At 48.6% G+C, this 17725-nt stretch overlaps 1 protein-coding gene across 1 annotated transcript in view; it reads right to left on the bottom strand.

Annotated features, from left to right (window-relative positions):
- Positions 1 to 9237: 9237 nt before the first annotated feature.
- Positions 9238 to 17725, bottom strand: part of GFRA4 (GDNF family receptor alpha 4) — a 34584-nt gene continuing 26096 nt past the window's right edge. Inside the window, exons 6-7 of the mRNA XM_035101175.2 lie at positions 16147 to 16304; positions 9238 to 9381 (exon numbers count right to left, since the gene is read on the bottom strand). Coding sequence (XP_034957066.1) covers positions 9238 to 9381; positions 16147 to 16304 — 302 coding nt within the window. The remainder of the gene's footprint in view (positions 9382 to 16146; positions 16305 to 17725) is intronic.

Genomic DNA, 17725 nt, shown 5'->3' with positions numbered 1-17725 from the left:
GTGAAACCAGTATATGGGATAGATGCATGACACGCAAAGCAAGATATGTCAAGCCTTTATTTGTTGTAACTGTAATTATTTGTCGTTAGGCCGGTCAATTATAAAAGGAATGTAATTAATGAAATTTTTTTTGTTTATTTTTGCATTATTGTAACTATTTGTTTTATTACTGTGGAATTTCCAAAAGAAAGCATTTGTAAAAATTAAAAGATAAATAATAAATAATAAGTTGCATTACTGAAATAAATCCACTTTTCGATGATATTCTAATTTCCCAAGTTTCACCTGTATGGTGTGGGTGTGACCCGCCTCCAGCGTGTGTTACTGGATCCTTTAAGCTGGAAATGCTGTTTTGGACTGAAATTGGGACCTTCTGCGTAGAGTCACAGAACTGTAGGATAGGGAGGGACCCCTGGCAGGTGGCCATCTTGCCTGAAAGCAAGGTAGGGGCTCTATTACTGAGCTATGGACCTTAGGATCAGAGATTTGTAGAGCTGGAAGGGACCCTGGGGGTCATCTAGTCCAACCCCCTGCAAAGCAGGAATCTCAACTAAAGCATCCGAGGCCTCTTCTGAAAAACCTCCAAGGAAAGAAGACTCCACAGCTTCCTGAGGGATACCGTTCCACTGTCAAGCAGCTCTTACTGTCAGAAAGCTGGTGCTGAGTCGGAATCTCCTTCCTTGTAACTTGAAGCCATGGGTTCGAGTCCTACCCTCCAGAGCAGGAGAAAACAAGCTTGTTGCCTCTTCCGTGTGACAGCCCTTGAGATATTTTAAATGTTCTGTGGGTGGGTGGTGGACACAAAATATGAGGGGTCTAGGAGGGTCAGTTGCGGGGCAATGAGGAGTCCCTATTCTCATCTGAGGGAAGGGTATGTGATATAACAGCATCGGTTCATCGGCTGGTGCCGGTGCAGATTTCAAATAAGAAAGTGGGTCGAGGTGGAATGATCTGGAAGGCCTCTTTCAACTAAAGCCCTCCGCAAGTCAGGCTTTCCCTCATCAATCTCAAGGTGAAAGAGCAGCACACTCTCCCGAAACCAACCCTTTTGCCGTCCTTTTGCTTCTTCTTCAGAGAAAGGTTGCCTTGCAGCTAGAGATCTCATTGGGGAGTCACCTCTGCCCTCTTGCATCTGTTGCCGCTCCCGTTGTTGTTTCTGGGGCACAGCAACATGCCAACACGCCTCTGTGTCGTCTTCGTCTGATTTCATTGGTCTGAGCTGCGACTCCTGTTAGGGTTTTCATTTCCAAGAAGAAAAACGTCTCATCTTTTGAGAATGAACTTTAAAAGGGAGCACAGGGTTGTAGAGTTGGAAGGGACCCCAACGGTCATCCTGACCGTTTGAATCCTGACAAGACAGAAGTACTGTTTTGGGGGGCAGGAGGCGGGCAGGTGTGGAGGACTCCCTGGTCTTGAATGGGGTAACTGTGCCCCTGAAGGACCAGGTGTGCAGCCTGGGGGTAATTTTGGACTCACAGCTGTCCAGGGAGGCGCAGGTCAATTCTGTGCCCAGGGCAGCTGTTTATCAGCTCCATCTGGTACGCAGGCTGAGACCCTACCTGCCCACGGACTGTCTCGCCAGAGTGGTGCATGCTCTAGTTATCTCTCGCTTGGACTACTGCGATGCACTCTATGTGGGGCTACCTTTGAAGGTGACCCGGAAACTACAATTAACCCAGAATGCGGCAGCTAGACTGGTGACTGGGAGCGGCCGCTGAGACCACATAACACCGGTCCTGAAAGACCTACATTGGCTCTCAGTACATTTCCGAGCACAATTCAAAGTGTTGGTGCTGACCTTTAAAGCCCTAAACGGCCTTGGTCCAGTATACCTGAAGGAGCGTCTCCTCCCCCATCGTTCTGCCCGGACACTGAGGTCCAGTGCCGAGGGCCTTCTCGGTAGTGGCACCCACCCTGTGAAATGCCCTGCCACCAGAGGTCAAAGAGAACAACAATTACCAGACCTTTAGAGGGCATCTCAAGGCAGCTTTTAATGTTTGATGGATTTCTGTATTTTAATAGTTTGTTGGAAGCCGCCCATAGTGGCGGGAACCTGGCCAGATGGGCGGGGTATAAATAAATAAATAAATAAATAAATAAATAAATAAATAAATAAATAATCATAATAATCATCCAACCCCCTGCAATGCAGGAATCTCAGCTAAAGCATCCATGACAGATGGCCATCCAACCTCTTCTTAAAAACCTCCAAGGAATGGGAGTCCACAACCTTTTGCAAGAGTCCCTTCCAGCTCTTACTGCCTGAAAGTTCTTCCTGGTGTTTTGATATTGTATTTTAATGCTGTAAACCATGGGTAGGCAAACTAACGCCCGGGGGCCAGATCCAGCCCTATCGCCTTCTAAATCTGGCCCGCAGACGGTCTGGGAAGCAGTGTGTTTTTACATGAGTAGAATGTGTGCTTTTATTTAAAATGCATTTCTGGGTTATTTGTGAGGCATAGTAATTCGTTCATACCCCCTTCCCCAAAATATACCGGTAGTCTGGCCCCCCACAAGGCCTGAGGGACAGTGGACCGGCCCCCTGGTGAAAAAGTTTGCTGACCCCTACTGTAAACCCTCCTGGGACCTTAGGGTGAAGGGCAGGCAACAAACAGACCATCAAATTGAATGCCTTCTTTCCTCAACCTGTAATTTTGGCATTCGGCCACTTCATTGGGGGGGAAACCCTCGTGCCCATGTACTCCCTTGTACGGTCTCACCCACCCCGAAAGTCCTCATGTTCCTAAATTCTTAAAGAGGCAACATAAAGGTGACCAACCTATTCAGGAAAAGAATCCACATCTGCTTTATTTCAGGGTACATTTTTTTTAATACTGATACATACAGAAAGTACAGATTAGATCCCAAAAGTATAACCAACCCCCCTATAAACCCATGTGTGATCTTGGGAGCACCTCTCCAGCATCAAGGTTTTTGTGTTTTGTCTTATTGCAGAGATGAGAACATCTTAGAATCATAGAACCACAGAGCCAGGAGGGACCACAAGGCTATCTAGCCCAACCTCCTGCAACGTAGGAATCAGAACTGACCTTATATATTTTTTTTACCTGGCCACTGCCAGAGCAGTGCCCATGCTCTGGGTGTAAACGTAGGGTGTCTTTTCCTAATACCCATCACAAGTCACAATCAACAGAAGGCAGGTCTATGTAGACATTGGCAGAATGTTACTATCCCTTTGTGTCTGGGCAAAGACGGCATTTCCAGAAATTAGGGACCTTTTAGCCAAGCTTCCTCGAAAAGCAGAGAGAAAGTGATTGGTAACGTGAGGCTCACCCCTTCAGAAGACATGGTATTTGGCTTCGGACAGTATTTCTCAGCCTCAGTTTCCTGTCTGTAGAATGGGCATGAAAGCAATTTGCTGTTCAGGGTGAAGAAGAAATACTGTATTTTTTCGCTCCATAAGACACACTTTTTTCCTCCTAAAAAGTAAGAGGAAATGTCTGTGCATCTTATGGAGCAAATGTGTGGTCCCTGGAGCCGAATTGCCCAGGGGCGAAAGGCAGATCGTGCTTTAAAAAAAAAAAAAAGAGCTAAAGGCTAACAAGAGGGAAAGAGAGTGTTGAAAGGAACCCGCTCAGCAGCTGATTGTAAGAGATCAGGGAGGGAGATAAGGGAGCTAGCTCCCTTCCCGGCCTCTTGCCTAGGCCTCAGTTGTTGTCTGCAGAGGGAGACATGTGACTGGCTGATTAGATTATCTGTCTGGAAACTGTAGAAATGGGTCCCTTTCCTTTCCTAGAGAAGCTGCAGAACTGTGAGTTGAACCCCATAAAAACAGGATTTTTTCCCATTTGCAAGGTAAGCTCAACAACTTTGAGCTGATCCTCAAAAATGGAGCTTTCCCCCTTTGCAAAAAAAGATGCACAACTGTGAGCTGATCCTCAAAAAATGGAGCTTTCCCCCTTTGCAAAAGAAGCTTCCTCAAATATTTAATTTGGGGCGGGGGCAGGCAAAAGCACCTTGGCCTCTAGGAGTTGGCTGCTATGCCTAGGACAATTAAAGAAAGCAAAATATTCCCCCCCTTGTTTTCCTACTCTAAAAATTAGGTGCGTCCTATGGTCAGGTGTGTCCTATGGAGTGAAAAATACGGTGCGTGAAGCATCAAAGCGCACTTTGCAAAATGTAAAGTGATGCGTAGATAAAACAGGAGCGGTAATTTGGAGAGCAATTGGCAGGATTAAGGAGGTGGCAATAAGAAAACAATAAGATAACAAAAGAGGGGGTGGTCCGAAGAAATAAAAAACGAGAAGGGGGTTTGCGGCGAGATGGCACCCTATTCTGGCCAGCAAGGGTCAGGGTGATAGAAGCTGCTCTCCAGAAACACCTGGAGGAAACCCTGTTGGGCATCTCTGTTTTTAGTAATACCACCGACTAATTTCAGCTGTGCTGAAAAGGAAAAGAAAAGAGGATGAGGATGAGCAACACAGAATGGCCTCGGCAGCACCTGACGGACCTCTGCTGGAAAGAGGATGTGAGTTAGCATGGACCTTTGTCCTGGTCCTGCCAGGGCCCTCTTCTGATCCTACAAAAGCCTTCCCCAACCTGGTGCCCTCCAGATGTTTCGACCTGCAGCCGCAGCTGGCAACGCCTCCCCCATATACCGCCCTCCCAAATCATTGGCTTTGCTATTTGTTTTAGATTGCAAGTTTCTAGCTCTCATGAGGTGTCATCCAGAAGACAAATAGGATTGATGGAATTATGGATCGCTTTTCTCCCGTTCCAGTAAAAGGAGCTACGTTGGTTTGAACGTGGAGAGTAGTGATTCAACTCGGTTTATGCCTGGTGGGCAAAGCTAGATTTGGAAACAGGGTGGCAAAGATGTTCTAAACCCTCAAGGGGCAAGGGAATGTGCAAAGTTTAAAAATGCCTGAATTCTCCTCTGCCAAACCTCTTTAGGTTCATTCTGGGATTTCTTAGGCTCTGCCGTAGGTTTTTCCATAATGAAAACTGGGAGAAGGGCAGGGGGAGAATAATAAAATCATAGCATTGTAGAGTTGGAAAGGGACACAGCTAATTTTTATCTCTTAGGATAAATAACAGCTAGGCACCCATCACATTCCAGAAAAATAATCTGCAAATCAATTCAACAACTGCCAACGGAAATATGAGTTTATATTGGTTGCAGCCACCTGCTTTTTAAACCTTCTCCCCTTTCCCCATATTTCTCCAGCCAGAAGACACCACTTCATCCGGGTGATGATAACCACCAGATTCTTTTGTAATACTTGCCCCCCTTTCTAAAATACTTAAATTCTAGTAATTTTCCAAAATTTGATAGCAGACTCAGAAGTCTGAGTTCCTATTTTGGGATTTCAGTGCTCTCCCCAGATTTTCTTTCCACCACTTTGGCGACCAAGTGCTAAGAAAATGCTGAGCCCTCCGTCTCTGGTTTGCAGCCAGGAAAATTTGCAGCATGTCAGGTGAATATTTGATGTGTCTGAACAAACGAAACCAGGAGCTCTGAGTCAGTGGGCTCCATCAGTTACCTTCTGCCTTAATGTGAAAAGCATCGATCACCGCAAAGGACTTGAAATGTTTGCAGTGTCCTCAGAAGGGCAAGCTGAAGCAAGTGGCCAAATGGTCACCTGAAACATCTAGGCTAGGGGTCCCCAAACTAAGACCCGGGGGCCGGATGTGGCCCAACTGCTTTCTAAATCCGGCCCACGGACGGTCCGGGAATCAACATGTTTTTACATGAGTAGAATGTGTCCTTTTATTTAAAATGCATCTCTGGGGTATTTGTGGGGCCTGCCTGGTGTTTTTACATGAGTAGAATGTGTCCTTTTATTTAAAATGCATCTCTGGGTTATTTGTGGGGCATAGGAATTCGTTAATATTTTTCCCCAAAATATAGTCCGGTCCCCCACAAGGTCTGAGGGACAGTGGACCGGCCCCCTGCTGAAAAAGTTTGCTGACCCCTGATCTAGGCCAAGCATGTTCAACTCCCAAGAGACTGCGATCTACTCCCAGTATAAAAAAACTGGCAGTGATCTACCCATTGTCATTGGAGGGACGAGGAACGAGCGTGGGGTGGGTGAATTGCCCAGAGTTGTTGAGCTTTTTGGGGGAGGATTGCACAGTTTTTAAGCTCTCCCCCCCCCCCGGTAACTTTTTGTACACGATAAGGATCCCGCAATCTACCAGGATCGGCTGGGGATCTACCAGTAGATCGCGATCTGCTGGTTGGACATCCCTGAACTAGGCTGTTTCTGGGGTGTGTGAACCGAGGAAACGCTAACCTTTATTATTTACTTGTTTTATTTATTCATCGGATTTATATACGGCCCTTCGTCAAAATATCTCGGGGCGGTTCACGGGATAAAAACACGAGATAAGCAGCGAAGAACCGCTTGCCGACGTTGCAAAGGAGGGCTTGCAAGCACTGCTCTGCAGTGCTGCAGAACTAGGCTGGGGGATCCCTTTCCACTCGAGGGCCACATGCCATTCTGGAGGGCCGCATACCAGAGGCAGGTGGGACCAGAGGGGCAAGAATGAGTGATGCAACAATTGCGAATTTTGTGTTTGTGCAGTAGGCTGGCTTCTGGGCCTGAGGTTCCTCGACCCAGCTGCAGAATATCTTTAGGATGTGTGTCTCAGACTGCAAGGGGCAGAAAGATACTTTGGGCTGAACCAGTCTATAGAAATGCAGTACCAGTTCAGAGAACCAGGCAGGGCAGACTTTGGTTTTTCAGACTTCAGTGGTGCCCTTTGTGAGGCCAGAATTGGGTGCCCCCTGCCTCTTTGCCTTTTGTCCTGCTCTAAAGGTAAAGGTAAAGGGACCCCTGACCATTAGGTCCAGTCGTGACCGACTCTGGGGTTGCGTGCTCATCTCGCATTATTGGCCGAGGGAGCCGGCATATAGCTTCCAGGTCATGTGGCCAGCATGACAAAGCCGCTTCTGGCAAACCAGAGCAGCACATGGAAACGCCGTTTACCTTCCCGCTGTAGCGGTTCCTATTTATCTACTTGCATTTTGACGTGCTTTCGAACTGCTAGGTTGGCAGGAGCTGGGACCAAGCAACGGGAGCTCACCCCGTCACAGGGATTCGAACCGCCGACCTTCTGATCAGCAAGCCCTAGGCTCAGTGATTTAACCACAGCGCCACCTGGGTCACTACATTATATTCACTACATTATAGTTGTGACGGTCTGCGGCACCCCTAGGCTTGGTGCCCAGTGCGGCATAACCAGTTGCCCCTGCCCCTAAATCCATCTCTGGGCCGGGAATCAAGGAACCAGCTGGTGGCCAATATACAAGATGATACCTCGTCATGTTTTGTAGGTGGATGGGATGGTAATGTACTGGAATGAGCTCCCTCTGTCCCTTCCCCCAAGCTGATCATCCCTGCATTTTCTAGCTTTTCCAAATTTGTGTGCTCATGTGCACCACCAAACAAGTTTGTTGGGTATGCCGGAATTCTGATGCACACGTGAAGAGGAAAGCATTCCCTTCCGTAAGAACAAACGCCTGCATGTTCAGCCCTGGAGAGCTGTGGAATGTAGGTATGAGGTCAATTTCTGTGTTGTTGTTTTTTAAAAAATAATCTGTGCACAAGAAGAGGGAGGCCACATTTCAATACAAGGTTCAGGGCCTTTAAGTCCCTTGATCAGAATGCTCTCCATGGGGGCTAACCTCTGTCTTGAATTGGGGTCAAAATATTGTGTCGGAATCTAACTATGGTTGACTCACATGAGCCGTGACCACGAATGGTAGATGTAATGCATTGCTAGGCAAGTTGGAATGGCGGAAAGAGTAATACCTGCCCCCATAGACCCAGTTGACACTCCCAGGACCATCGCTTGCTACAAATGCTCCCTTGAACCAGTGGGTCAGCCATTGCTGACCAGAACCCGCCACAGATGGAATATCCATTACATCCACTCACAACCCAAAACAGTCCTTTTCCGAGAAGATAATTCAAACGTTTGGCTGAGTGGTCAATTCGTGCATCTGGACATCGGTCCTGGAGGTGACATTCTGTCTCTGATCCCAGTGGTTTCTGTTTACCGGCAGCAAATGTTTGGATGTGCAAGATGTGTTGTTTGGGGATCTCAAAATACCAGACGGTTGAAATGTTTGAGATGAACATTTTTAAAGACTTCTGTCCTGCAATCTCTTTCCTGGACCAAATTACAGAGGTGGGTTTCCTGCGGTAAATACCAAACTCTCCTTTGAAGATCACTGAGGAGAGTAAGGGAGAGTCTCTCAAATACAGTGAATCAGAAGCATTTCAGTGAATCAGGAGCATGAATCGGGCTTCAATACAAGAGTCTAGAAGGGCCACCCAGGCTGAAGAAACACACACCTGTTGCATGGGAGGATTCCAGGTACATCTACAATTGCTCTCTTGTAGAGTACCAGATGAGGTGTGGTTTTATCCTTGGAGGTGCTGTGCTGGAACCAAGTCAATGCCTTGCTGGTAAGAATGGGTGGTTCAGAAGTTCAGTCCCGCTGGTCCTGTCTAAACTCTCCTCATGAAGCTCCAAACAAGCATGGATTTTCAAACCAAAGCCCTCTGCTCAACAGATATAGACCCCATTTCCCACCCAAAAACTGTGGCCAAGGAGAGAGTTAAGATACCCAGACTTGTCTGTCTCATTCTGAGTCTGGAGACCCAGGTCTCAAGGACAAAGCGCTCAGTTCTTCCCTCCCCCTCCCCTTCTAAAAAAAAACCAAAATGGAGATTGATTGAGTGGTGTCGCTACCTCAAGATGGGAGTATTGGCATGATGAAGCAGTTCAGTTCTTTGACTCAACACATGGAGAAGTCGGGGCCATAGCCTACTTCAACCCATTCTTGGGAGGTTTTCCAAGATGGCAGCAAAATCCTACTGTGCTGGGGTTGTTCCTAAGACTGTTTCGGCCTACCAAAGCAGGCAACTTTGACTGACCTGCTAAATATTGGGGGGGGGGCAAAATAAGCTAATGTGAATTAGTCCTTGCTGTGTGAATTAGTCCTTAGGACGGGCCCCACGATGGATCAGGCGGTTCCTTGCAGGGACTGATTTCTGGGTCCTTCCACAGATGAACACATTATGGCTCCCCAGGAAGGTGTCGACAAACAAGCTGATGAGATGAGTATCTTTCCTTTCCTCCTGATAACCTTGAAGAGGGAGGGAGCCAGGAGCTGGCGAGGCCTTTTGCCCCAGCTCCCCGATTCGAAAACAGACAAACGGAGAGCAGTCCGGTCACGGCGCTTGAGTGTGGGCGTGCTCCAATTCACATGGACGCCAGGAGGAATGTACTGGTAGAAGCGGAACACCACATCACCAACCAGCCGTTAATGGCCAGTGACAGCGCTGAGCTGGAGCCGTCAGAAGCTAGGTGGGTGGCATCTTGTAGAAGCTTCTCCTCTGCAGATACCTGGAAAGAGAAAACCAGTAAAGGCAGGGAGTTAACACCTGGCTGATTAATAATAATAATAATAATAATAATAATAATAATATAATTTATTTATACCCCGCCCATCTGGCCGGGTTCCCCCAGCCACTCTGGGCGGCTTCCAACAAAACATCAAAATACAAAAATCCATCAAACATTAAAAGCTTCCCTAAACAGGGCTGCCTTAAGATGCCTTCTAAAGGTCTGGTAATTGTTGTTTTCTTTGACCTCTGGTGGGAGGGCATTCCACAGGGTGGGTGCCACCACAGAGAAGGCCCTCTGCCTGGTTCCCTGTAACTTAGTTTCTCGTAGCGAGGGAACCGCCAGAAGGCCCTCGGCACTAGACCTCAGTGTCTGGGCAGAATGATGGGGGAGGAGACGCTCCTTCAGGTATACTGGACCGAGGCCATTTAGGGCTTTAAAGGTCAGCACCAACACTTTGAATTGTGCTCGGAAACGTACTGGGAGCCAATGTAGGTCTTTCAGGACCGGTGTTATGTGGTCTCGGCGGCCGCTCCCAGTCACCAGTCTAGCTGCCGCATTCTGGGTTAGTTGTAGTTTCCGGGTCACCGGAAGGTAGCCCCATGTAGAGCGCATTGCAGTAGTCCAAGCGAGAGATAACTAGAGCATGCACCACTCTGGCGAGACAGTCCGCGGGCAGGTAGGGTCTCAGCCTGCGTACCAGATGGAGCTGATAAACGGCTGCCCTGGAAACAGAATTGACCTGTGCCTCCATGGACAGCTGTGTCCAGAATGACTCCCAAGCTGCGCACCTGGTCCTTCAGGGGCACAGTTACCGCATTCAGGACCAGGGAGTCCTCCACACCTGCCCGCCTCCTGTCCCCCACAAACAGTACTTCTGTCTTGTCGGGATTCAATCTCAATCTGTTAGCCGCCATCCATCCTCCAACCGCCTCCAGGTACTCACGCAGGACCTTGTTTTGTTAGTCTGCGGCTCCACCTGCGCTATAGCAAGGCCTCCCCCAAAGAATCATGGGAACCATAGTTTGTTAAGGGTGCTGCTGGGCTTGTTAGGAGGCCTCTATCCCCATAATAGAGCTACAGTTCCCTGGGAAGAGAGATTGACTGCTAAACCGCTCCAGGAACTGTACCCAAGGGAAGGGAACAGGGGACTGTGGTTTGATACGGAATCGTAGAATCAAGGAACTGTAGAGCTGGAAGGGACTCCAAGGGCCATCTAGTCCAGCCCCCTGCAATGCAGGAATAAATGTGTGGTGCATTGATTGTATAGTGTGGATCTGAAACCCCCCCCGTAGTGCATGGTGCCCACTGGTTGTGTGAAATTCCTGGAGGCAACAGCAGGTGGCGACAGAGCCAATGGAGGGCAGTTCGTTCCTTTGCTCCTCCATGTTGTGTTTGGGAGGAAGCTGGTGGCCAGCGCCACCTGTTAGCTAGCTGTGAGAAAGCAGGCAGGCAGGTGGGAGATAGATGAAGGCAGGCAGGGTGCCCCATTTGCCCAGATGAACCAGCCTCCTCTGTCTTCACCCACTTCTGGGATGTGGCCCCTAGAAAAGCTTGACAGGAAGGGAATGCGGCCCTCAAAGTCTATCAAAGGTTTTGTGTCTCTCCCTTACAACAAAGAGAAAGATTCAGGTAGGTAGCCGTGTTGGTCTGACACTGTCGAAATATATAAAATAAAAATAAAAAATTTGTCCAGTAGCACCTTAGAGACCAACTAAGTTTGTTCTTGGTATAAGCCAGGGGTCAGGAACCTTTTTCAGCCGTGGGCTGGTCTACCGTCCCTCAGACCATGTGGTGGGCCAGACTATATTTTTTTAGGGGGGGGGGGAATGAACAAATTCCTATGCCCCACAAATAACTCAGAGATGCATTTTAAATAAAAACACACATTCTTCTCATGTAAAAACATGCTGATTCCCAGACCATCCGTGGGCCGGATTGAGAAGGCGATTGGGCCTTGGGTTGCCTACCCCTGGTATAAGCTTTCGTGTGCATACACACTTCTTCAGATACCTGCATGCACACAAAAGCTTCTACCAAGAACAAACGTAGTTGGTCTCTAAGGTGCTACTGGACGATTTTTTATTTTATTTTATATATTTCAACAACAAGAAAGCATCTAAAGTATTTCTAAAGAACAACAAAGCAATAACGTGAGCAGCACAAAAGATGGATATTTACCTCCCCCCAGTCTTACAACCAAACATAGGAGCCAACTCCCAAGGCCAAGGTCCCTTCAGCCCCCCAATAAAATACTTGAAGGGGACCCCCCCCAAGTTAATAGGCACTGCCATTATGGCACTGTCTTGTGATCAATTATGTGGGGCATGGCAGCACCTGGAGATGACAGAGATAAGCCAAAGCGAGTGTGTGCCTGGCGGTTCACCTGCAGCCTCTTAGTGGCTGCTGTCAGAGCCCCAAAATAGGTACCAGGATCCGTCTGAGGCAAGGTGATCAAACAAGCCGTCTGCTATATTAAGCCGCGGCTCACAGCCGAGGCCATTATGAATAGGTGAGTCTCGACTCTCGATAGCCCATGTTCAGATCTGAACACTTTGCAGCTAGCGAGGTCTTAGATCTGAGTTACACAAACACTTTGTGCTAAGCATATCACACACACACACACACACACACACACACACACACACACACACCTTACGCCGGTGGGTACCAGGCTTACATCTTCGTTCTGGTTATCCAAAGAATTGTCAGCAACAAGGGAAAACTGCAGCAGCTATGGATTTAGCTGCATTTCTGCTCTCTTGCCTGTGCTTCTCTCCTCGAGGGAAATGCCATAGCTCAGGGGTAGAGCCTCTGCTCTGAGTGCAGAAGGTCCCAGGGTCAGCCCCCGACTGCATCTTCAGGAAGGCCTGGGAGAGGCATGCCTCCAAACTCTTGTATACCTGAAGGAGCGTCTCCACCTCCATCATTCTGCCCGGACACTGAGGTCCAGCACCGAGGGCCTTCTGGCGGTTCCCTCGTTGCGAGAAGCCAAGTTGCAGGGAACTAGGCTGAGGGCCTTCTTGGTAGTGGCGCCCGCCCTGTGGAACGCCCTCCCACCAGATGTCAAAGAGAAAAACAACTATCAGACTTTTAGAAGACATCTGAAGGCAGCCCTGTTTAGGGAGGCTTTTAATGTTTAATCCATTATTGTATTTTATTTTTCTGTTGTAAGCCGCCCAGAGTGGCTGGGGAAACCCAGCCAGATGGGCGGGGTATAAATAATAAATTATTATTATTATTATTATTGGGACCCAGGTGGCGCTGTGGTTAAACCACTGAGCCTAGGGCTTGCTGATCAGAAGGTCGGCGGTTCGAATCCCTGTGACGGGGTGAGCTCCCGTTGCTTGGTCCCAGCTCCTGCCAACCTAGCAGTTCGAAAGCACGTCAAAATGCAAATGCAAGTAGATAAATAGGAACCACTACAGCGGGAAGGTAAACGGCGTTTCCATGTGCTGCTCTGGTTTGCCAGAAGTGGCTTTGTCATGCTGGCCACATGACCTGGAAGCTATACGCCGGCTCCCTCAGCCAATAATGCGAGATGAGCGCGCAACCCCAGAGTCGGTCACGACTGGACCTAATGGTCAGGGGTCCCTTTACCTTTACTATTATTATTATTATTATTATTATTATTATTATTATTATTATTATTACCTTTTCTGCTTCCTCCGCCTCCGCCTCCCCCCAAGTCTGCTCCTTCTGGCCACTCATTGTCATCCTACCACCAAGCCCTGAGCTATGAGCCTTCTTCCCCTGGGGGGTTCCCCAGCTTTTGCCTCCCACCCTTCTTCTGCATCCTGCCGGTCCATGACATTTGGATTCAAACCTCACCTATCAATAGACATATTTCATCCGTAGATGAAAGTCTATTTGCGGGTGTGGTTTTGATCCAAACTGTGCCTGCAAATAACCAACGCGAGGTTCAGTGTCGGTGCCTTTTTGAAGCCATCACCTGACATCTCTCACCCCCCCCCCCAAGACAGTGACACAGTTAAGGTAGCCCCTGAGCAAGGTCAGTTGGTACCCGGCATGGGAAATTTCTTGTCACCCCCCCCCACATTCCCTCCCCTCACATTGATTTTTTTTTTTTGCCTGCAACAATGGTTTGACTTTATTGCATTTGTTGGAGAGCCAAAGTTGGTGAGCTTTTTGGGGGGAGATCACATGCCTTGTGACAAGGAACCTGCCAGCCGCCATACAGCTGAACTGGTGGACAGACCATTAGGGCAGCGAGAAGCCTGTGTGCACCAAAGCAACACCTAGTTTGTCTCTCTGGGTGGTGTGCAGAACCATTGCTTTCCACATTAAAGGTAAAGGGACCCCTGACCATTAGGTCCAGTCGCAGACGACTCTGGGGTTGCGACGCTCATCTCGCTTTACTGGCCGAGGGAGCCAGCCGACAGCTTCCGGGTCATGTGGCCAGCATGACTGGCAAACCAGAGTAGCGCACAGAAATGCCGTTTACCTTCCCGCCAGAGAGGTTCCTATTTATCTACTTACACTTGGATGTGCTTTTGAACTGCTAGGTGGGCAGGAGCAGGGGCCGAGCAACGGGAGCTCACCCCGTCGCCGGGATTCGAACCGCCTGACCTTCTGATAAGCAAGCCCTAGGCTCAGTGGTTTAACCCACAGCGCCACCCGCATCCCCCGCCTTCCACATTGGGCAGAGCCAAATACTGGACGTGTGGGATGCACACAGTCTGCTTGTGGAAATCTGTTGACTTTCCTGCTTTGTGGCACAAATTTGGGGGCACGCAGAAATGAGTTTGATTCAATGGGGAAAAATCTCCCTCCCTTCCCAGTTTCAGGAGAGACGGCTCCTCAGACAGAGATGCAGCTTCACAAGTAGGGATGTTAGATGCCGTTTCTTTGAAACCTCCCGCTCCTGCTGTCTAATCGGCTTAGCTCTTCTCTTATCCCACAGCTGCTGGGTGCCAGGAGGAGTTAGAGATGGCAAAGGTAGTTCAGCTCCGAGCATGGAAGAAACGGCGGCAGCAGCCAAAGAAAGAATTCCCAGCAAGGCAATCTTATTGGATCTGGTGCTGCTGTTGCTGTTGCTGGGGCATGCATGACTTTCAAATCAAAGGGGGAAAACAAAAAACTTCTTAGAAGCAGGTGGATCTATCAATTTCAGTTCTTCCCCATTTCCAATCGTAGGTTCAGCTCTCCCCATTTTCACATCAGATTGTGATTGTTTAAAAATATATACAGTGGTACCTCTACTTACGAATAACTCTACTTACAAATGTTTCTACTTACAAATGGAGCTCCGTCCGCCATCTTGGATGCGGTTTAGATAGGATTTTTTCTACTTACGAATTTTTAGATAGGGTTGCTTCTACTTACGAATTTTTTCTCTCAATGCATTCCTATGGGATTCGACTTACACATTTTTTCGACTTACTAATGTGCGTTCGGAACACATTAAATTCATAAGTAGAGGTACCACTGTATATAGAAGGTCCTCGTCAAAACTGATCAGCATCTTATTGCAAATTTTCCCTACCGTAATGCTCACATTTTCATATGCATTCTTTTCCTTAAACGCACAATTTTGCAAAGGGATTTCCTCCAACTGCAATGCAAGCAATTTTCACTAATGCATACATTAAATGCACTTCCCCCCAATATATGCAAGTTACTTGGCTGGAGAAGTAGCCCGGCAAAATTCAGGGACATGCAGATTTCAAAGAAATTGTGCTTTGGCTCTTAGTGCAAATTAGTGAGGTTCGCCTTTAAATGAGAACTGGTTCGAATTCCTCCTGATTACAACTTCATGGAATAAAAATGAATCAAAGCTGGAAGCAGTTTCTTGGCAACAGACTCTGAGCTCACTCATCCTGTGTTTGCTTCTTGAGTGCAAAGTAGGGGCAGCATTTCTGCCAAAGAAGCAGCGGGTGTGTGCCGGTGTGCTTAACCCTCTCCCTTCCCTATGCTCTCCCGCTGAATCCTCTCCCTCCACTGGGTTTCACACCACTTGACTGGGAAACCTGACTTTAGAAGAAGGGGGAAATAGTTGAGGTAAGGAGAGTCACTGAGGACAACTGGGGGGTGAGGTAGGGTTAAGCACCCATCCCACCCGCCCCACTTCTGCCCCGCAAATGCTCCTCCCCTCCCCAAATACGCATCTCAGAATATCTAGTGCAACCCTTTTAGGGTCCATGTACATAATGAAATATCGCTGGTGAAAGTTAGGGCAGCTCATGCCACTTGCTTGTCCTGGGATAGCTCAGTTGTTGGAACATGAGGCTCTTAATCTCGGGGTCGTGGGTTCAAGACCCATGCTGGGCAAAAGATTCCTGCATTGCAGGGGGTTGAGCTAGATTACTGTCGTGGCCTCTTCCAACTCCGCAATTCCACGATTCTATACGTATTGCAATGTTTGTGTGCTTGCTTCTAGAACGAGATCTGCTCTGGAAGATTGGGGGAATCTCCGGAACAGATTTGGAGGAGACCTCTCGCCCGTTCACGGCGAGAGGGAGGGCAAGTTCCTTTGAGGAGCTGGTGGTCATTGTGCTAGCTGTTCTCCTGCACTGGATACCACCTAGGTCTCTTTCTGAATGACACAACTGGTTGTCAGAACTTCTGGAAAGGCGCTGCAAAGGCTGCAAGCAGCCTCTGGGTGGGAGCGAGGCTGGTTGATGGTCCAAGGAGGGTGTCCCTTGGTCTGTGTCTGCTCAAATTTCCTCTGTGTAAGGTAGGATGGTGATGAAAAGGTCTTTCATGGCTACCATGCTTGTCCCCTGGGCTGCGCCCTCTGCCTACCTTGGTGGGCTGTAGCTGTTCGAAGATGTTCTCTCTGAGGGTGGCTGCTGCCTTGTTGGCGTTCCTCTCCTGCTTGCGCATCTGCGTCGTGGGAGGGGTGGAGGAGCCCAGGGCGGTGCTCAGGTACGTTCCGTTGCCAAAGGCCTGGATGGCATTCTCTGAAAGAGGAAAGCAGGATCGTTTCCCTCGTTTCCACACAGGAAGCTGCCTCATACTTTGAATGTAATGATAGTTATCTCCCGCTTGGACTACTGCAATGCGCTCTACGTGGGGCTCCCTTTGAAGGTGACCCGGAAACTGCAACTAATCCAGAATGTGGCAGCTAGACTGGTGACTGGGAGTGGCTGCCGAGACCACATAACACCGGTCTTGAAAGACCTACATTGGCTCCCAGTACGTTTCTGAGCACAGTTCAAAGTGTTGGTGCTGACCTTTAAAGCCCTAAACAGTCTTGGCCCAGTATACCTGAAGGAGCGTTTCCACCCCCATTGTTCAGCCTGGAAACTGATGCATAGCTGCCAAGTCTCCCATATTCCCCGGGAAACCCCCGTTTTTCCAGCCGTTACCAGCTGGAAAAACAGATTTGTTTTTTCCCGGTTTACTTACCGGCCGGGGGAGGCTTTTTCTGCTCATGTCTGGAGTCTCTGGACATGTGCAGAAGCAATTTCTGGCGCGACGGCCATTTTGGAACTGGGCGGCGCATGCTCAGAAGCGACTTTCGATGCTGCTCTGCCCAGTTCCAAAATGGCGGCAGCGCTACTTCCAGTCTGCCGATCCCTTATTTTTCCGGCAGGAGCTTGGCAGGTATGCACTGATGTCCAGCTCCGAGGGCCTTCTGGTGGTTCCCTCACTGCGAGAAGTGAGGTTACAGGGAACCAGAGCCTTCTGGGTAGTGGCGCCTGCCCTGTGGAAGGCCCTCCCATCAGATGTCAAGGAGATAAATGACTACCTGACCTTTAGAAGACATATGAAGGCAGCCTTGTTTAGGGAAGTTTTTAATGATTGATGTTTTGTCATGTTTTTAATATTCTGTTGGGAGCCGCCCAGAGTGGCTGGGGAAACCCAGCCAGATGGGCGGGGTATAAATTAAAAAATTATTATTATATGGGGTTTATAAAATTATGCATGGCACAGGGGAAGTGGAGAGAGAGAGAGAGAGAGAGAGAGAGAGAGAGAGAGAGAGAAGTTTCCCCTCCATCTCTCCAAACTCTAAAGCTTGTGGGCGGCCAATGAAGCACAATGAAGAGCTTAAAATCTCCTTTGGAAACAGGTCTGATTGCGGCTACCCCACAAGTAAAGAACTTTTAAGCTTGCCGCCTTGCTTGCTGAGCAAGGCCCAGTTTGTATTTGGGCTCTGGGAACATGTGGGGATTCTCTCTCATATCCTTACCCACTAGATGTGGTCTCCCTGTAATATGCATTCTTCTCTAAAGTCCTAAAACTCTCCAAGTGCACTCCTTTGTAATGTGAATAATTTAACTGCCTTATGGAGACGGAGGGAGGTGATTTATGTATCCTGGTCCTTTTTTCATTTAAAGATCTCCACTCCCTCTGCCCCCTTGCTGCGTGCCGAGGGCCA

This window comes from Zootoca vivipara, chromosome 9, assembly GCF_963506605.1.
Source record: "Zootoca vivipara chromosome 9, rZooViv1.1, whole genome shotgun sequence".
NCBI classification, from domain to species: domain Eukaryota; kingdom Metazoa; phylum Chordata; class Lepidosauria; order Squamata; family Lacertidae; genus Zootoca; species Zootoca vivipara.
This window is presented reverse-complemented; position numbering and strand designations above follow the sequence as displayed.